The 17,286-nt window shown below is 35.3% G+C and overlaps 1 protein-coding gene across 2 annotated transcripts in view; it reads right to left on the bottom strand.

Annotated features, from left to right (window-relative positions):
• TAOK1 (TAO kinase 1) overlaps nt 1-17,286 on the bottom strand; it is a 153,771-nt gene that overhangs the window by 88,989 nt on the left and 47,496 nt on the right. Inside the window, exon 2 of one of the 2 annotated variants that reach the window (XM_026016302.2) lies at nt 5,598-5,822. The exons of the other annotated variant lie outside the window; for it this stretch is intronic. Within the exon in view, the coding sequence (XP_025872087.1) occupies nt 5,598-5,729 (132 nt within the window). The 5' untranslated portion in view covers nt 5,730-5,822. The remainder of the gene's footprint in view (nt 1-5,597; nt 5,823-17,286) is intronic. 2 annotated transcript variants of the gene reach the window in all.

The following is a 17,286-nucleotide window of genomic DNA, read 5'->3' as shown; positions in this document are numbered from 1 at the left end:
CACAATTAGAATGGCCAAAATCTGAAACACCAATAGTATCCTTTGGTACCAATGAGCATACAGAGCAACAAGAACTCTCATCATTCACTGCTGGTAGAAATGCGAAATGGTACAGCCCTTTTGGAAGATAGTTCGGTGGTTTCTTATAAAATTAAACATACTTTACAATACAGTCCAACAATGGCACTCCTTAGTATTTACTCAAAGGAAGTGAAAATATATCCACACAAAAACCTCCACACAATTTGTTTTTTTCAAGGCAGTGAAAATACTCTGTATGATGATGGGTACTTAGTATACATTTGACTAAACACATAGAATGTACGGTACTAAGAGTGAATCTTAATGTACACTATGGTGATTATGTTACATCAATGTAGGTGGATCAGTTCTTTTTTTTTTTTTTTTAAGATTTTACTTATTTATTCATGAGACACACACAGAGAGAGAGAAAGGCAGAGACATAGGCAGAGAGAGAAGCAGGCTCCATGCAGGGAGCCCCATGTGGGACTCGATCCTGGGACTCCAGGATCACACCTTGGGCCGAAGGCAGATGCTCAACCACTGAGCCACCCAGGGATCCCTGGTTGATCAGTTCTATTCTGGTAGAGGATACTGGTAATGGGGGAGGCTATGCATGTGTGAGGAAAAGGATAAGAGATCTTTCTGTACTTTCAATTTTGCTGTGAACCTAACACTGCTCTAGAAAAATAAAATCTTTTTAAAAAATATTTTAAAATATCTCTATGTGGGGCGCCTGGGCGGCTCAGTCAGTTAAGTATCTGCCTTTGGGCTCAGGTCATGATCTCAGAGTCCTGGGATCAAGCCCTGCATTGGTCTCCTTGTTCAGCAGGGAGTCCGCTTCTCCCTCTCTCTCTGCGCCCATCCTGTTTGTGCTCTCTCCCATGAACACGCTCTTTCACTCTCTTGTTCTCTCTCTCTCTCTCTCTAAAAAATAAATAAAATCTTCTAAAACACTAAATAAATTAAATAAATATCTCTACTTAATATCTTCATCTCAATTCCTTCACATGAAACTGTTCAGGTTTATAAAGTATTGCAATTTCACTTCTCAACAGGAAGTATATGCATGTAAATATATTTAAGTTTTTATTTATTTATTTAAATAATCTCCACACTCAATGTGGGGCTTGAACTCATGACCCTGAGATCAAGAGCTGCATGCTCTTCTGACTAAACCAGCCACACATGCCTATATATAAATCCTTTACTTGCTTATGGTGGTATATTTTTAAACAATGAAAAAGTTAACCTACTTTCCCCCATCCGTATGTTTTACACCAAAAGATGTCTTCTTGGGGATCCCTGGGTGGCTCAGTGGTTTAGCGCCTGCTTTCAGCCCAGGGCGTGATCCTGGAGTCCCGAGATCAAGTCCCACATCGGGCTCCCTGCATGGAGCCTGCTTCTCCCTCTGCCTGTATCTCTGCCTCTCTCTGTGTGTCCCTCATGAATAAATAAATAAAATCTTAAAAAATAAAAAAAGTAGCACCATAAAATTTTTAAAAATAAATGACACTATCCTCATTTTAAAAATTAAATGGTGGGATCCCTGGGTGGCTCAGTGGTTTAGCGCCTCCCTTGGGTCCAGGGCATGATCCTGGAGTCCTGGTATCGAGTCCCAGATCAGGCTCCCTGCATAGAGCCTGCTTCTTCCTCTGCCTGTGTCTCTGCCTCTCTCTCTCTGTATATCTCATGAATAAATAATAAAATCTTTAAATAAATAAATAAATAAATAAATAAATGGCATATAAAAACTATGTGTTATAGATATATGTAGGATGAATAATTATCTCATTTTGCCTTGGAATATGGGATTTCTAGGACATGGGACTTTTACCAGTAAAGCTGGGAGAATCTTGGAGCTCCTGCGTAGCTTAGTCAGTTCAGCATCTGCCTTTGGCTAAGATCATGATCCCAGAGTCTTGGGATCAGGCCCCACATCGGGCTCCTGCTCAGTGGGGAGTCTCCTTCTCCCTCTGCCCCTTCCACTGCTCATGCTTGTGTTTTCTTGCTCTCTTGAGAGAAGAGCCAAAAAAATAACTAACTAACTAAAACCAGGTATGAGTGGGAACATTACAACCAACCTACAGAAATAAAAAGGGTTATATGACATTTCTATGCACAACTGTATACCAATAAATTAGATAACCTAGATGAAACAAATTCCTAGAACCCACAAATAAAGTAACTTAAGAAAATAAAAAATAGGGACACCTGGATGGCTCAGTCGGTTAAGCGTCTGTCCTTGACTCAGGTTATAATCCCAGGGTCCTGGGATGGAGCTCCATGACAGACTCTCTGCTTAGTGAGGAGCCTGTTTCTCCCTTTCCCTCTGCATGTGCTCTCTTGCTCTCTGTCAAGTAATAAAATCTTTAAAAAGGAAAATAAAAAATAGCAACAGACCTCTAACAAGTTAACACTGAACCAGCAATAAAAAACAAAGTCTATAACCAGATGCCTTCACTGTGAATTCTAGCAAACATTTAAAGAAGAATTAACACAATTCTCCACCAACTCTTCCAAAAAATAAAAGAACACTTCCTAACTCAATGAGGCCAGTATTAGCCTGATACAAACACTAGACCAAGAAAATCATAATTACAGTATCTCTTATGAATACAGATGTAGTCAAAGTACAATCAAACCAAAAACAACAGCCTATATAAAAGGATTATAAACCATGACAAAGTGGAATTTATCCCAGACATGCAAGAGTGGTTCAATATAACAATATCAATAATGTAATTTACTACATTAACAGAAGCAAGGAGAAAAACCATATGATCATCTTAATCGATATTAAAAAGGTATATAACAGAGTACAAAAAAAAAAAGAGTACAACAAACTTTCATGAAAAAAACACTCAAAAAATTACAAATAGAAAGATCTTCAATATGATAAAGATTATTTACGAAAACCCCACAGATAACATTATTCTCAATGATGAAAAATGGAAAAAAGCTTTCTATTTAAGATCCAGAACAAGGATGCTCACTTTCATCACTGCCATCAAAGTTCTAATTAGAGCAAACATAATAAAAACAAATAAAAAGCATCCAAATTAGAGAGGAAGAAATAAAACAATTTTTTATACTTTTTTTTTTTAAAGGTTAATCTTTTTTTTTCTTTGAGGGAGACAAAGAGAGAGAGGGAGAGCACAGAGGGAGAGCAAGGGGGAGAAGCAGACTTCTTGCTGAGCAGAGTGCCTGACATGGGGCTTGAGCTTATTAGGACCCTAAGGTCATGACCTGAGCCAAAGGTAGACACTTAACCAATTGAGCCACCCAGGTGCCTCAAGTGACATGATCTTATATACAGAATTCCAAAGTATCCACATGAAAGATACTAGAGCTAATAAATTTAGCAAAACTAGAGTAAAAATCAATGCACATAAATCACTTGTTTCTATATACCAGAAATGAACAATCTCTTCAAGAGGGAATTAAAAAAGTAATTCCATTTACAATAGCAGCTAAAAGAATAACATACTAATGACTAAATTTAAGCAATGAAGTACAACGGTACACTGAAAACTATAAAACATTGCTGACAAAATTAAAGACCTAAATAAAAGTTTAGAAGAACATCTTGTGTTCACAGATAGTTAAGACTTAGTAAGATGCCATACTACCAAGCATAATCTATGGATTTAATAATCCCTAACAAAGTTCCAACAGCAGAAAGGGAGAAGCCGATTCCCAAATCTATATGGAATTCCAAGGACCCCCACATAGCTAAAACTATCCTTAAAAAGATTAATAAAGTTATCCCTGATCTCAAACTTACTACAAAGTTACAGTAATCAAAACAGTATTATACTAACATAAAGATGGATATGTCAACAAATGGAAAAGAACTGAGAGTTCAGAAGTAAACACATACAATATGGTCAATTGATTCCACAAAGATGTTAAGATAATTCAACAGGGAAAGAATAGTCTCTTCAATAGAGAGCACTGGAACAACTGAATTTCCACATACAAAAGAATGAAATTGGACCTTTACCCCATAATATATGCAAAAATTAACTCAAAGTGAATCAATGACCTGTAAATAAGAGTTACGAGCATAAAACCCTTGGATTTGGCACCTTGGATTTGGCAATGGATTCTTAGACATAACACCTAGAGCATAAGTAACAATGACCAAAAATAGACCAATTGGATTTAATCCAAATTTAAAACTTTTGTACATCAAAGGACATTATCAAGAAAGTGAAAAGATAAACTACAGAACAGGAGAAAATATTTGCAATTCATGTATCTGATTAAGGATTTAATATTCAGAATACGTAAAGAACCCTTACAACTCCACAACAAAAAGACAACCCAAATTTTAAAATGGGCAAACTATTTGAATAGACATTTCTCCAAAGAAGATATACAAATGACTAATAAACACATGAAAAGATGCTGAACATTTTTAGTAATAGGAAAATACAAATCAAAACATCAAGTTACTACTTCACAACGAGTAGGATGGCTATAATCAAAATAATAAAAAATAACAGGCATTTGTGAGGATATGGAATAATCCGAATTCTGGTAAACTGCTGATGGGAATGGAAACAGGGTACAAGCACTATGGTACAGTTTGTCAGTTCCTCAAAAAGTTAAACCTAAAATCACAATGTGATCTAGTATTTTTCACTCCTAGGTACACACTCAAATTTGAAAACAGTGACTGAAACAGATATTTGTACACCAGTGTTCATTATAGCATTTATTCACAATAGTCAAAAGGTGGACACAATCTAGTGTCCATCAACAAATGAATGGAAAAACAAACCATGGCATATTTATACAATGGGGTATTATTCAGCTATAAAAAGGAATGAAGTACTGATACATGCTACAGCATGGTTGACCTGTGAGGTGTTAAGCTATACAGTATCCTAAGTGATATAAGCTAGTCACAAAGGTACAAATATTGTATGATTCCATTCATATGAAATATCTACAATAGGCAAATTCATAGAAAAAAGTAGATCAGAGATTAGGTAGAGGGAGAAGAAGTTATTGCAAATAAATACAGAGCTTATTGTTTGGGGTGATAAAAAAAGAGTTTTGAAAATAGTGGTAATGGTTGTACAACATTGTGAGCGTAACACCACAAATTGTACACTTAAAAATGATTAAAATGGCAAATTTGAGGATTCTTTTAGCACAACACACACACATATACACACAAGAAAAAAGACCTTGGTACATAGCTTCTGTCAAACAATAATCCTAGAATTCCACAACACTAAAATTGACTACGTATGAGACTTTACAGAAGTCAGTGTTCTATAAAAATTTAATTCTATAGTAATGCAAGTCATTAGACTCCTCAAACAACTGTGCTAAAATGCCAAACCACATGTAAGTTAAAGCAAAATAAAATTCTTTCCCATTTTTTCAATAATCTAAGAAGCTCAATAAATAAAACTATCTACTTTCATATTATATACATACATCTATGCAAGTGATTATAAAACGGACTACTGCCTATGTTTCTTTATATTATTGTTTTTCTCGCCAGGACTAAATATTAAGTAAATGCTGGTCACTGACATTAAGCCTTTAACACTTACAAAATACACTGCTCCAAAGCTTCCATGGCCAATTTCTCTGAGATCTGTGAAGAGCTTCTCTGGATCTTCTTTGAAGAAGAGCTCTGCAATTTCAGGGTCCTTCAGGCTGCCCGCTCGGTTAGTTGATGGCATCCTGCTGGGCAATCAGTTCTCTGATTCTAATTTTATACTGCTATCCCAATCCTTGGTTCATCTGTATGAATGAAGCCACACTGGCATAAACTACTGTAGAGAAATAAAAAAAGAAAAAAGTCAGGAAAAGCAAAAGCTACTAAGAATAATTAGTATAAGATCATTTTCTGACAGCATATACAAAATTATCTCAGGTCTAGATTTTCACTGAGAAGGAAGTATGGTCTACTAGTATAGTAGTTCCTCATCTGGCTCATGATCACAATTACCTGTGATACTTAAAAAAAAAAAAAGATTCTTAATATCCATAGTATACAAGTAAATAGTGTATGTATACTTTAAAAAGTAAACAAATCTTTATATCGTAGAAGCCTTTCTGTGTCAATACTTCAAGATTTACCTAATCCAGATACAGTGCACGCATCAGAAGAGATAACATATAGCTATCAAAAATCTGCATTAACAACTTAAGATGTACCAATAGTATGTCTTTGACACCAGGAAGATTCTCATCTATTAATGATATTCAAATATAAGAAAATACACAAAAGATTTAATTCAGTAAGTTGTTTCTTTTCCTTTCAGATACCATTTGCCAGTATTTAATCAACTCTAATAGAGACAGTCCAAAGAAAACTACAATGGAAGAAGTAATGATTTTCACACAGACAACTGTTTCCCCATAAACCTGATTCACATTAAAATATGGCCTTTAAAAAAAAAAAATATGGCCTTTATCAAATCTGCATCATTAGATAAGTAGATACTACAGATAACCAGTAAACTCCCTGGTGTTCTGGTATCAGTTCCTTTATATCAGATTACTCGTTTTTAAAAATAGCTGTCGTAACTGAGAGGCTTTAGAACCTGGGTTCTGGAATAAACTGCCTGGACATGAATCCTGGCAACACTATTTACAAACTGTGAGCTCAGGTAGCCTCATTTTCCTAATCTGTACAATGAAAATAATCTATTTTTGAGAATGGGCTAGCACACTCCAGAAAATCAGAGAAATAAACAATGGGGGAACTGAACATTTACACTATCTAATACTAAAAGATAACTATGGCATCATTAGAATACTTAAAAATAGGACAAGCAACACACTCAAGTATGGCTGTCTTGGAATTTAGCATACAACGAAAGGGGAAAAAAATAAATGTTGAGAAAATTGAGAATCCATTTAGAAAAAGAAATATAGGGCAGCCCAGGTGGCTCAGCAGTTTAGCGCCGCCTTCAGCCCAGGGCGTGATCCTGGAGACCCGGGATTGAGTCCCACATCAGGCTCCCTGCATGAAGTCTGCTTCTCCCTCTGCCTGTTTCTCTGCCTCCCTCTCTCTCTCTCTCTCTCTCTCTCTCTCTCATGAATAAATAAATTTTTAAAAAATAAATAAAATTTAAAAAGTGAAACTACAAATAAAAGAAGTTCCTCCATAATCAAGGATAGAGGAAACTTTATGATCCAAATCCAAAACAATAATAACAAAGAATGATACATATTTAACAATATTAAAAAAAAAAAAAAAAAACTTGGGAAGTGTGGTCATGGAAAAAGACACTCCAAACAAAAAGAAAGAAAGAAAAAAAAAAAGATAAACTTGGGGGGGGGGAAAAAGCTTGAAACTTAGGTTTACAAAGGGTTAATAACCCTAATATATAGAGTTAAAAAAAAAAAAGGAAAGAAAAAAACCAACAATCTGATATCCTTAATATCCAAAAGTTTCCAAAAAACAGCAGAGAAAAAATACAGCAGATATGTGAGTTCACAGAAAAAAAATTATACTTGAATTAAATTAAAAACTTTAAAAATTAAATGGCTTAAATCTGAACAACCATTAGGGCAGCCCTGGTGGCTCAGCGGTTTAGCGCTGCCTTCTGCCCAGGGCATGATCCTGGAGACCCAGGATCTAGTCCCACGTCGGGCTCCCTGCTTGGAGCCTGCTTCTCCCTCTGCCTGTGTCTCTGCCTCTCTCTCTCTCTCTCTGTGTCTGTATCTCTCATGAATAAATAAATAAAATCTTTAAAAAATAAAATAAACTATTAAATATATGAAAATATGTTCCAAATCACTTCAAGTAAGAAAACTATAAATTAAAACTATACTAAGATTTCATTTGTACCTATCAGAAATCCAAAAATTCACCACATGCTGATGGTACGGTAGAAGGGAAATATGTATGCACTCATCCATTAATAGCGGTAATGATAAAACAGTGCAAACCCTAAGGAGAAAAATCTAGCCAAAACATATATGCACTTATCATTTCACACAAAAATACCACTTTAAGGAATCCATGCCAAAGATACTTACAGAGAATATAAGAAATGATAAAGGCACAAGGTCAGAACTGGAAATCATTATATCGCTAATGGGAGTATAAAACAGTACAACCATTTTGGAAAACTGTTTAGCAGATGCTTATCAAGAAAAATAAATATTTACTATATGAAGGAGCAATTCCTGAACTAGTCATTTATTCAAAGAAAAGAAAACACAGGTACACAAAAACTTGCACATAATAGTTTTATTCGTAACAGTCCAAAACTGCAAATACAAATGCCTCTCAACAAGTAAATGTATAATAGAATTGTGGCATATTTACACAATGAAATACTATTCACAGCAATAAACAGGAATAAACTACTGATACATGAAGAAACACAAATGAATATCAAAAACATTCCGTTCACTCAGCAAAAGAAGCCAAAAACAAAAGAGTACGTACTTAATGATTCCCCTGATAAATTCTCATATAGGCAAAATTAGTCTAAAGTAATATATCTAATGATACTTAGGGTGGGTATGGAGGACAAAAGGGCCCAAAGGAATTTCTAGAGATGACAGAATACTAGTGTATACACTTGTATTATGTACTATATTATGTTATTCAGTTGTAAAACTCTAATTGAACACTTAAAATGGATGCATTTCACTATGTGTAAATTATACTTCAATTAACAACTTTAAAAAATTAAATGGCTTAAATCTAAGTGCAATATACACATGTATAAAAATCTAAGTACCATATACACAGTCTCTTACGTGTGCACTCTCTATATAGTGCAAATTTATGAACAAGGTATAGAAGGATACCTATTGAAATATTAATATTTTCTTGGATAAAGCAGAACCATAAAAAGCATTATTGCTGGCCTACACATCTGTATTATCTGAATTTTTATAGCAATTGCTTTTATAATTTTAAGAAATTTACATTGCATTTTAAATTTGAGAAAAATAAAACAGAACATTTTTAGAACTAGAAGAATACATACTCTGACTAGGGAGAACATCCAAAAAAGGCTATTAGCATTTTTTTTTTTAATTCACAAAGGACTAATGCATTTTTGTATGTCAAAAAAATTTGAGTCAATCACAAAAACTGAAACATTCAGAGCAAACACAATTAAGGATGCATATTCCTTAAATATATAAATATTATTTGTATTATTTGTATGTCAAAAAAATTTGAGTCAATCACAAAAACTGAAACATTCAGAGCAAACACAATTAAGGATGCATATTCCTTAAATATATAAATATTATTCAAATCACTAGAAAGTAGCTAATTCATCAACATATAAATAAACGGCCAAAGGATATACATCAGCATTCCATAAACAGGTAATATAAATTACTGGCGAGAGAAGTTAAAACTTGATGGGTACAGCCATGAGTTTTAGATTATATTTCCCTCCTTTAATTCCTGGCTTTGACCTCTTATAGCCTGAATTACAGAACTACGTTCAGGGTACTGACAAGAAAACCCTTGAAGAAATCAAATCCCCTCTTTCCATCCAAAGGACCAGAAAAAGGAGATCTAAAGACTGGGAGGGGGAAAGCCATTATTTTCTCTTTTGTCTCCTCAGTCACAGAACTGCACTGCCCTAGGAACAGAAAAACAAACAACAACAACAAAAACAAAACATAAGAAAGCCTATCTCTTTGGCCAGAAAAATTGGAAAACAGGGCCCTTGTTGACCCAAAAAGTATGAAAGGGATTCCCATTATTTTCTTAAACTCCTCTTTTCTTTCCCCACTTCACTTAAGGGTAGCCCCATTATGAAGGCTTGTACAAAGCACAGGTCTTAATGCTCAGGGAAAAACTTGTCTTTCTGATCAGAAGAACAGGGAAATAGCCACTGGAAACTGAAGAGTATGGAGGAAAATCGTGGACAAGAGAGAGATGGAAAAGAGATCCCTAATTCTTTTCTTTTGGTATAAGCCAAAACAAATACTGATTTGCACTTGTGTAGACTCAAGTGAAATGAAGGCTAAAGACAATCTATAATATAAACCACTGCCAAGTCTCATACTATCACTGAAAGGCATAGCTCGGGGCAAATCCAAAGAGCACAGCAAAGGTTTTGAAAATAGAACTGAGGGATGCCTGGTTAGCTCAGTGGCTGTGTCTGCCTTCGGCTCAGGTAGTGATCCTGGGGTCCTGGAATCGAGTTCTGCATCAGGCTCCCTGCAGGGAGCCTGTTTCCCCCTCTGCCTATGTCTCTGTGTCTCTCATGAATAAATGTTTTAAAATCTTAAAAAAAAAAAAAAAAAAAAGAAAACAGAATTGATACTGGAACCACCACCTACAGAAAGTGAGATAGAACTTCCCATTTAAACCAGTTGGTGTCTACTGAAAATGAAAACAAATCAACATTCTCTAGAGCATATTAAAAGGACTCAGAAATGACAACATAATATTCAGTGTCCAAGATAAAATCCAAAATTACTCTACATGTAAAAACAAACAACACACACACACACACACACACACACACACACACACACACAAAACTGGTAAATATGACAAATTATCAAGGGAACAGAGGACCAACAGATGCCTATTTTGAGATGATTCATGTTGGAATTATTACAAAAAGACTTAAAAAGCAGTTATTACAACCATAACAAATGAGGTAAGGTTAACACTATGGAAACAACTGAAAAGACGTTAAGTTCTTAGTAGAGAAATACAAAAATGTTTTTAAAAATCACACAAAAGGGCACCTGGGTGACTCAGTGGCAAGCATCTATCTGCCTTCAGCTCAGGGTGTGATCCTGGGGTTCTGGGATCAAGTCCTGAATCAGTTCCCTGTGGGGAACCTGCCTTTCCCTTTGCCTATATGTCTTTGCCTCTCTCTGTGTGTCTCTCATTAATAAACAAAAAAAAAGAATCACATAAAAAATTCAGTATCATAAATAAGGGGTGCCTGGTTGGCACAGTCTGTAGGGCAAACAACTCCTGCACAGTCTGTAGAGCACGCAACTCTTGACCTTGGAGTTATGAGTTCAAAACCCATGGTGGGCATGTATCTGCTTTAAAAAAAAATGGAAAAAAAAAAAACTTCATTGTATGGGCTCAGTTGCACAACAGAGATTAAAGAAGAAAGAGTCAGTAAACTTTAAGACAGCAATAGAAATTAAATGAAACTAAAGAACAGATTGAAAAAACTGAATCGAGCCTTAGTGACTTATTGGACACTATCAAATTGTCTACATTTCAAATCATTGGTATTATTGAGAGGAAAAATAAATTGGTAGAGAAAAAAGATTTTTTTAGTAATGTCTGAAAACTTCACAGATTTGATAAAAGACATAAATTTCGAGATTCAAGAAACTCAACAAACCCCAAATAGGACAGATTCAAAGAAAGTCAGGCTAGACACACCTCATCAAAATATTAGAAAAAGATTATTTAAAATTTGAGTAACAGATTTTGTGTAAAAAACAGTGGAGTCCACAGAAAGTGGAATAATATCTTTAAGGTGATAAAAGGAAAGAACTACCAAGCCAGAACATAATTCTGAACCTGGCAGAAGTCTTCTATGGGAATGAAGGGGAAAAAGAGAGAGAAAGAAAGAAAAAGAGAAAGGAAGATTCTTACATGATATAAAACTAAGAGAATCTATTGCCAGCGGACCTACTCTAAAAGAAATACAAAATATTAAACAAAAGAAAGCTAGAGTAGCTACATTAGTATCAGACAAAATAGACTTCCCAACTAAAAAAAAAATCACAAGAGATAAAGAACATTAAATAATGATATGATTCCACTAATCAAATCCCAAATTTGTCTTCACCTGACAAAAGAGCTACAAATTGATGAAGCAAAAACTGATACAACAGAAAAGAGAAATCATATTAGTCTATAATTATACTAGGAGACTCCAATGCTGCTAAAATAACTCAAAGAAAAAGTAGTCTGAAAATACATAGAACAACATCAGTCAACTTTACCTAACGACATTTCTAGAATACTATGCTTGACAACAACAGAATATACATTCTTTTCAAGAGCACATGATATTCACACCAAGACAGATTACATTCTGGGCCATAAAACAAATCTTAACAGGCATAAATAATTTCAACTTATACAAAATATATTATCTGACCACAATGTAATTACATTTAAAGTCAGTATCAAAATGTAACTTAAACCCTCCCCCAACCCCCCCCCCCAAAAAAAACCCTACAAAATCTGGAAATTAAATGCACACTTCTAAGTAATCCATGGGTCAATAAAGAAGTTTCAAGGGAAATTAGAAAAAAATACAAATTAGGGTGCCTGGCTGGCTCAGTCTAAAGAGCATACAACTTTTGGTCTTGGGGTTGTCAGTTTGGGCCCCACACTGGGTGTAGAGACTACTTAAAAACAGAATTTGGAAAAAAAAAAACAACAGGATTTTTTTTTTTTTTTAAGTAGAGGCCTTTAAAAAAATATTTTATTTATTTATTCATGAGAGACAGAGAGAGGCAGAGACATAGGCAGAAGGAGAAGCAGGCTCCCCACAGGAAGCCCAATACGGGACTCGATCCCCAGACCTGGGATCATGCCCTGAGCCCAAGGCAGATGCTCAACTGTTGAGCCACAGGTCTCCCTAAAAATAGAATTTAAAAAAAGAATACAAATTGAATGAAAATAAAAATACAACATAAGATTTGTAGGATACAACTAATACAGTGCTTACATACATAAAAGTTCAAGGCACTTAATCTATATCAGAAAAAAAGATTTCAAATAAGTAATCTACACTTCATCTTTAGAATATATAAAGAGAAGGGAGCCCGGGTGGCTCAGTCAGTTAAGGGTCTCACTCTCTTTATCTGAGTTCAGGTCATAATCTCAGTGTTGTGAGTTCAAGCCTCACAGTGGGTTCCATACTGGGCATGGAGCTTACATTTAAAAAAAAACAAAAAACAAAAAAACCAAAAACCTAGGACAAGAAAAGCTAATGAAACCAAAAATAGGGGTACCTGGATGACACAGCTGATCAAGTGTAGGACTCTTAGTTTCGGCTCAGGTAGTGATCTCAGAATCATGAGATCAAGCCCCGCTTAGGGCTCCATCTCAGCTCAGAGTCTGCTTGAGATTCCCTCTCCCTCTGCCCCCCCCCCTTTCCAAACTGAATAAATGAATAAATCTTTTTTTTAAAAAAACACAAAAATAAATATAAGAAAGGAGATATTAAAGAAACAGAATAGAAATCAATGAAATTAGGAAACAAAAAAATATATATAGAAAAATCAATAAAACCAAGAGACAATTCCTTTGGGTAATTAAAAAAAACTCAACAAAACTGAAAGACCTCTGCCAAACTAACCAAGGAAAACGAGAACAGATAATAACTAGCAAACATAGAAATCAAAGGGGAAATATTACTACATACTCTTAGAAGACTGAAAGGAAGAAGGAATAGCTCTAAGTTCCTGAATTTAATTCACCATTCTAAACAGACTAAAGAAAAAAGAAATATATGATCACATCAACAGAGGCAGAAAAGGATTTGACAAATTCAAAAAGCATTTATGATAAAAACATTCAGAAACCAGGAATAAAAGGGAACATCATTAACCTGGCTAAGAGTATCTACAAAAAACTTATAGCTAACATGATAATGATTAACAACTAAAAGATTTCCCCTAATGAGTAGAAACTAAGGAAGAATGTCTATTCTAATCACTCCTCTTCAACACTGTACTAGAAGTCCGAGCCCATGCAATAAGAAAAAGAAATACATAATAAAAATAAATAAATAAAACTCTCTAATTGCTGACATTACCATGGAAAATCCCAAGGAATATACAATACAGTAAAAGAAAAAAAGAAGTATTTAGATAGATCTATAAATATTCAGAGGATTTATATAGTAAGAACAATAAATGGAGTGCCTGGCTGGCTCAGTCAGTAAAGCATGCAATTCTTGATCTCAGGGTCATGAGTTCAAGCTCCATCCTGGGTGGAGAGAGAGAGAGAGAGAGAGACAGGAAGGAAGGAAGGAAGGAAGGAAGGAAGGAAGGAAGGAAGGAAGGAAGGAAGGAAGGAAGGAAGGGAAGGAAGGAAGGAACGGACGGAAGGAAGGAAGGAACGGACGGAGGGGAAGGGAGAGGGAGAGCGAGAGGGAGAAGAGATGAAACTGTAAAGAAACTCCCAGAAGCTTTTACTAGAAAAGTTAGGACAGTAGTTACTGTAGGAAAAATAAGGGGTTGCAACTCCTCTGAGACAGTAGGAGGGACATCTAGAATGGCTAGCAAAGTTCCATTTCTTGTCTTACATAGTGATTAACAAGGGAATTTTACTTATAATAATTCATTAAGCTATTTGTTTGCCAAACTTCTGGATGTTTGATTTCATAATAAAAAGAATGAAGGCAAAAATTATATATACTGTAGTTTTTGCAAAGAAGGCAATACAACAAAGCAGTATGGATTATATGTTGGTAGTTATGGCCAGTATTATGGACAATATTCACAAGTCTATACTTTCCTTATGTTCCAAATTTTCAACAATCATCACATGTTCAACTTCCACAACTGGGAAAAAGATAAAGAAAACACACCCAACATTTGTGCACACTCTTTGGGCTGCAAGAAGACGGAAAAAATGAAAAATAAAATGAACACCTAAATAAATAGATAAATGAATGAATGAATGAACGAACGAACGAACTCAAACAATGTTAGAAATCCCTGAAATACTCCATTACACTGCTAGGCTAGAGTTTATACGATCCACTGCATAACTGGTTTTCTATATATCCTCAAATTCCCAAAAGTAAAATACTTTTATATAAAACTTTGTGGGACGCCTGGCTCAGTGGTTGAGCGTCTGCCTTTGGCTCAGGTCGGGGTCCCAAAGTCCTGGGATCAGGTCCTACATTGGGTTCCCCGCAGGGTGCCTGCCTCTCCCTCTGCCTGTGTCTATCACTCTCTCTGTCTCTCATGAACAAATAAATAAATAAAATCTTTAAAAAATATACAATAAAATAAAAACAAAACTTTGCATCATATCTTGGTTGCCTACACTCATTCAGAATACTGCTACGACAGAGTCATCAAAGTTAAAACTGACAAAGGCACCTGTATTTGAGTCTTGTCCATTTTAAAAATCAGTCATGAATAATCACAGGGAAAGAAACAGCACAGAAGAGCTTTCACAACAACCCTAATCATAAACTCCGTAATTTCTCCAGTATGCAAAAAATGAGTATTAGGTACATGAATACCCAACACACAGGACTAATACAGCTAGATAAAACTATAGCTCAGGCTTAAAAGACATAAATATTTATAATAAGTTCTTAAACATACTATGAGACTATACATGCAATCTTAAAAAAAAAAAAAAAAAAACAGGCTGTTAGGTTATATTTAGACCAAAGAAGCTTATCATTTATTATGTTATTTAGGGCTGAATATAAAAGACAAAAACAATTTTTGTGAGTTGGTACCATTTTGTTCCACCCTAAAACATTTATCTAAAAAAGCCCAATGAGGGCAGCCCCGGTGGCGCAGCAGTTTAGCGCCGCCTGCAGCCCAAGGTGTGATCCTGGAGACTCGGGATCGAGTCCCATGTCGGGTTCCTTGCATGGAGCCTGCTTCTCCCTCTGCCTGTGTCTCTGCCTCTCTCTCTCTCTCTGTGTCTCTATGAATAAATAAACAAAATCTTAAAAAAAAAAAGTTTAAAAAAGCCCAATGAAACCAGAATAAAAAATCCAATATAATTTATTTTAAAATTTCAGATCAAATTATGATTTTCAAAACTGTTCCACATTTGTAAAACAAAGTCTAATAACTGACAATAACATCAGTCAAAGCAACATAAAGAAGATGGGGGAAGGGTACTGATAATCACAGTATATTCAGTTATTACTTGAGGAATGCTCCTTGGATGAACAGTGATGATGTCATGCTATTCCATTTTTTAAGAACCTTCAGATTTTCACAAAAAGGACATTGTTGGTCTTAAGCAACTGCTTCAATACCATAAAGCCCTTTTCCCTACATCTGTTAATCAGAGTGCTCAGACTCAGAAAACAGCCAACTCAGTCAAACATTCAATCCCTTTAGAGAGAGAAAAAATTGTCCCTTTATACAGTCTAATTGTAACAAGAACACATACATAAAATGGTAACTAATAAGATTATATAATTAAGGACTTTTTTTTAAATTAAGGACTTTCTTGAAAAGAGTATTACTTTATCTCTCTTTAAAAGTTAAAAAAAAAAAGCCAATACATGTATTTGGGGAACAAAAATTTTCAAAGGTAGAAAGGATTCACAAGAAAAAAGCCCCCTAATACCTCACTTCTGACGTATCCTTGCATCAATTACCTGTGTGTGATGGTTAATAACCCTACAATGGCCTCTAAGTGTTCAGGGGAAAAAGTTACACATCCCTCACTTTAAATAAAAAGCTAGGAATGATTAAGCTTAGAGAAGAAGGCATGCTGAAAGCCAAGAAAGGCTAAGAGGGAGAGCTCTTTTGCCAAAAAGCCAAGTTACGAATACAAAGGAAAAGTTCTTGAAGGAAATTAAAAGCATTACTCCAGTAAACACATGAATGGTAAGAAAGGAAAATCACTTTATTGGTAATATGAAGAAAGGTGTTTGGGGTTTTGTTTTGTTTTTGGTATACTGTTTTGTTTTGGGTTTTTTTTTTTTTAAGATTTTATTTATTTATTCATGAGAGACACAGAGAGAGAGGGGCAGAGACATAGGCAGAGAGAGAAGCAGGCTCCATGCAGGGAGCCCGATGTGGGACTCGATCCCGGGACTCCAGGATCACGCCCTGGGCCAAAGGCAGACACTTAACCACTGAGCCACCCAGGCGTCCCCTTCCTTTTTTTTTTTTTTAAAGGATAGTTGACACACAATGTTACATTAGTTTGGGGTGTACAACATAGTGGTTCAGCAAGTCTATATACATCATTTTATGCTCACCACAACTGTAGCTACCATCTGTCATCACAGAACACTATTACAATACCACTTAGTATACTCCCTATGTCATCGTGCCCTCTGTCCCTATGACTTATTCATTCCATAATTGGAAGCCTGTTATCTCCCAGTCTGGTTTACCCCATTTTGTCATTCTACCACCTTCCTCCCCTCTGGCAACCACCAGTTTTGTTCTCTGTATTTATGGGTTTGTTTCTACCTTCTGCTTGTTTATTCATTTGTTTTATCTTTATATTCCACATACAAATGAAATCTTTATTATTTCATCATTCTCTGACTTATTTCATTTAGCATTATACCCTCTAGGTCCATC

Source organism: Vulpes vulpes, chromosome 2 (assembly GCF_048418805.1).
Source record: "Vulpes vulpes isolate BD-2025 chromosome 2, VulVul3, whole genome shotgun sequence".
In the NCBI taxonomy this organism is placed as follows: Eukaryota; Metazoa; Chordata; class Mammalia; order Carnivora; family Canidae; genus Vulpes; species Vulpes vulpes.
Note: the sequence above shows the minus strand (reverse complement) of the source record. Positions and strands in the feature narration are given on the sequence as shown.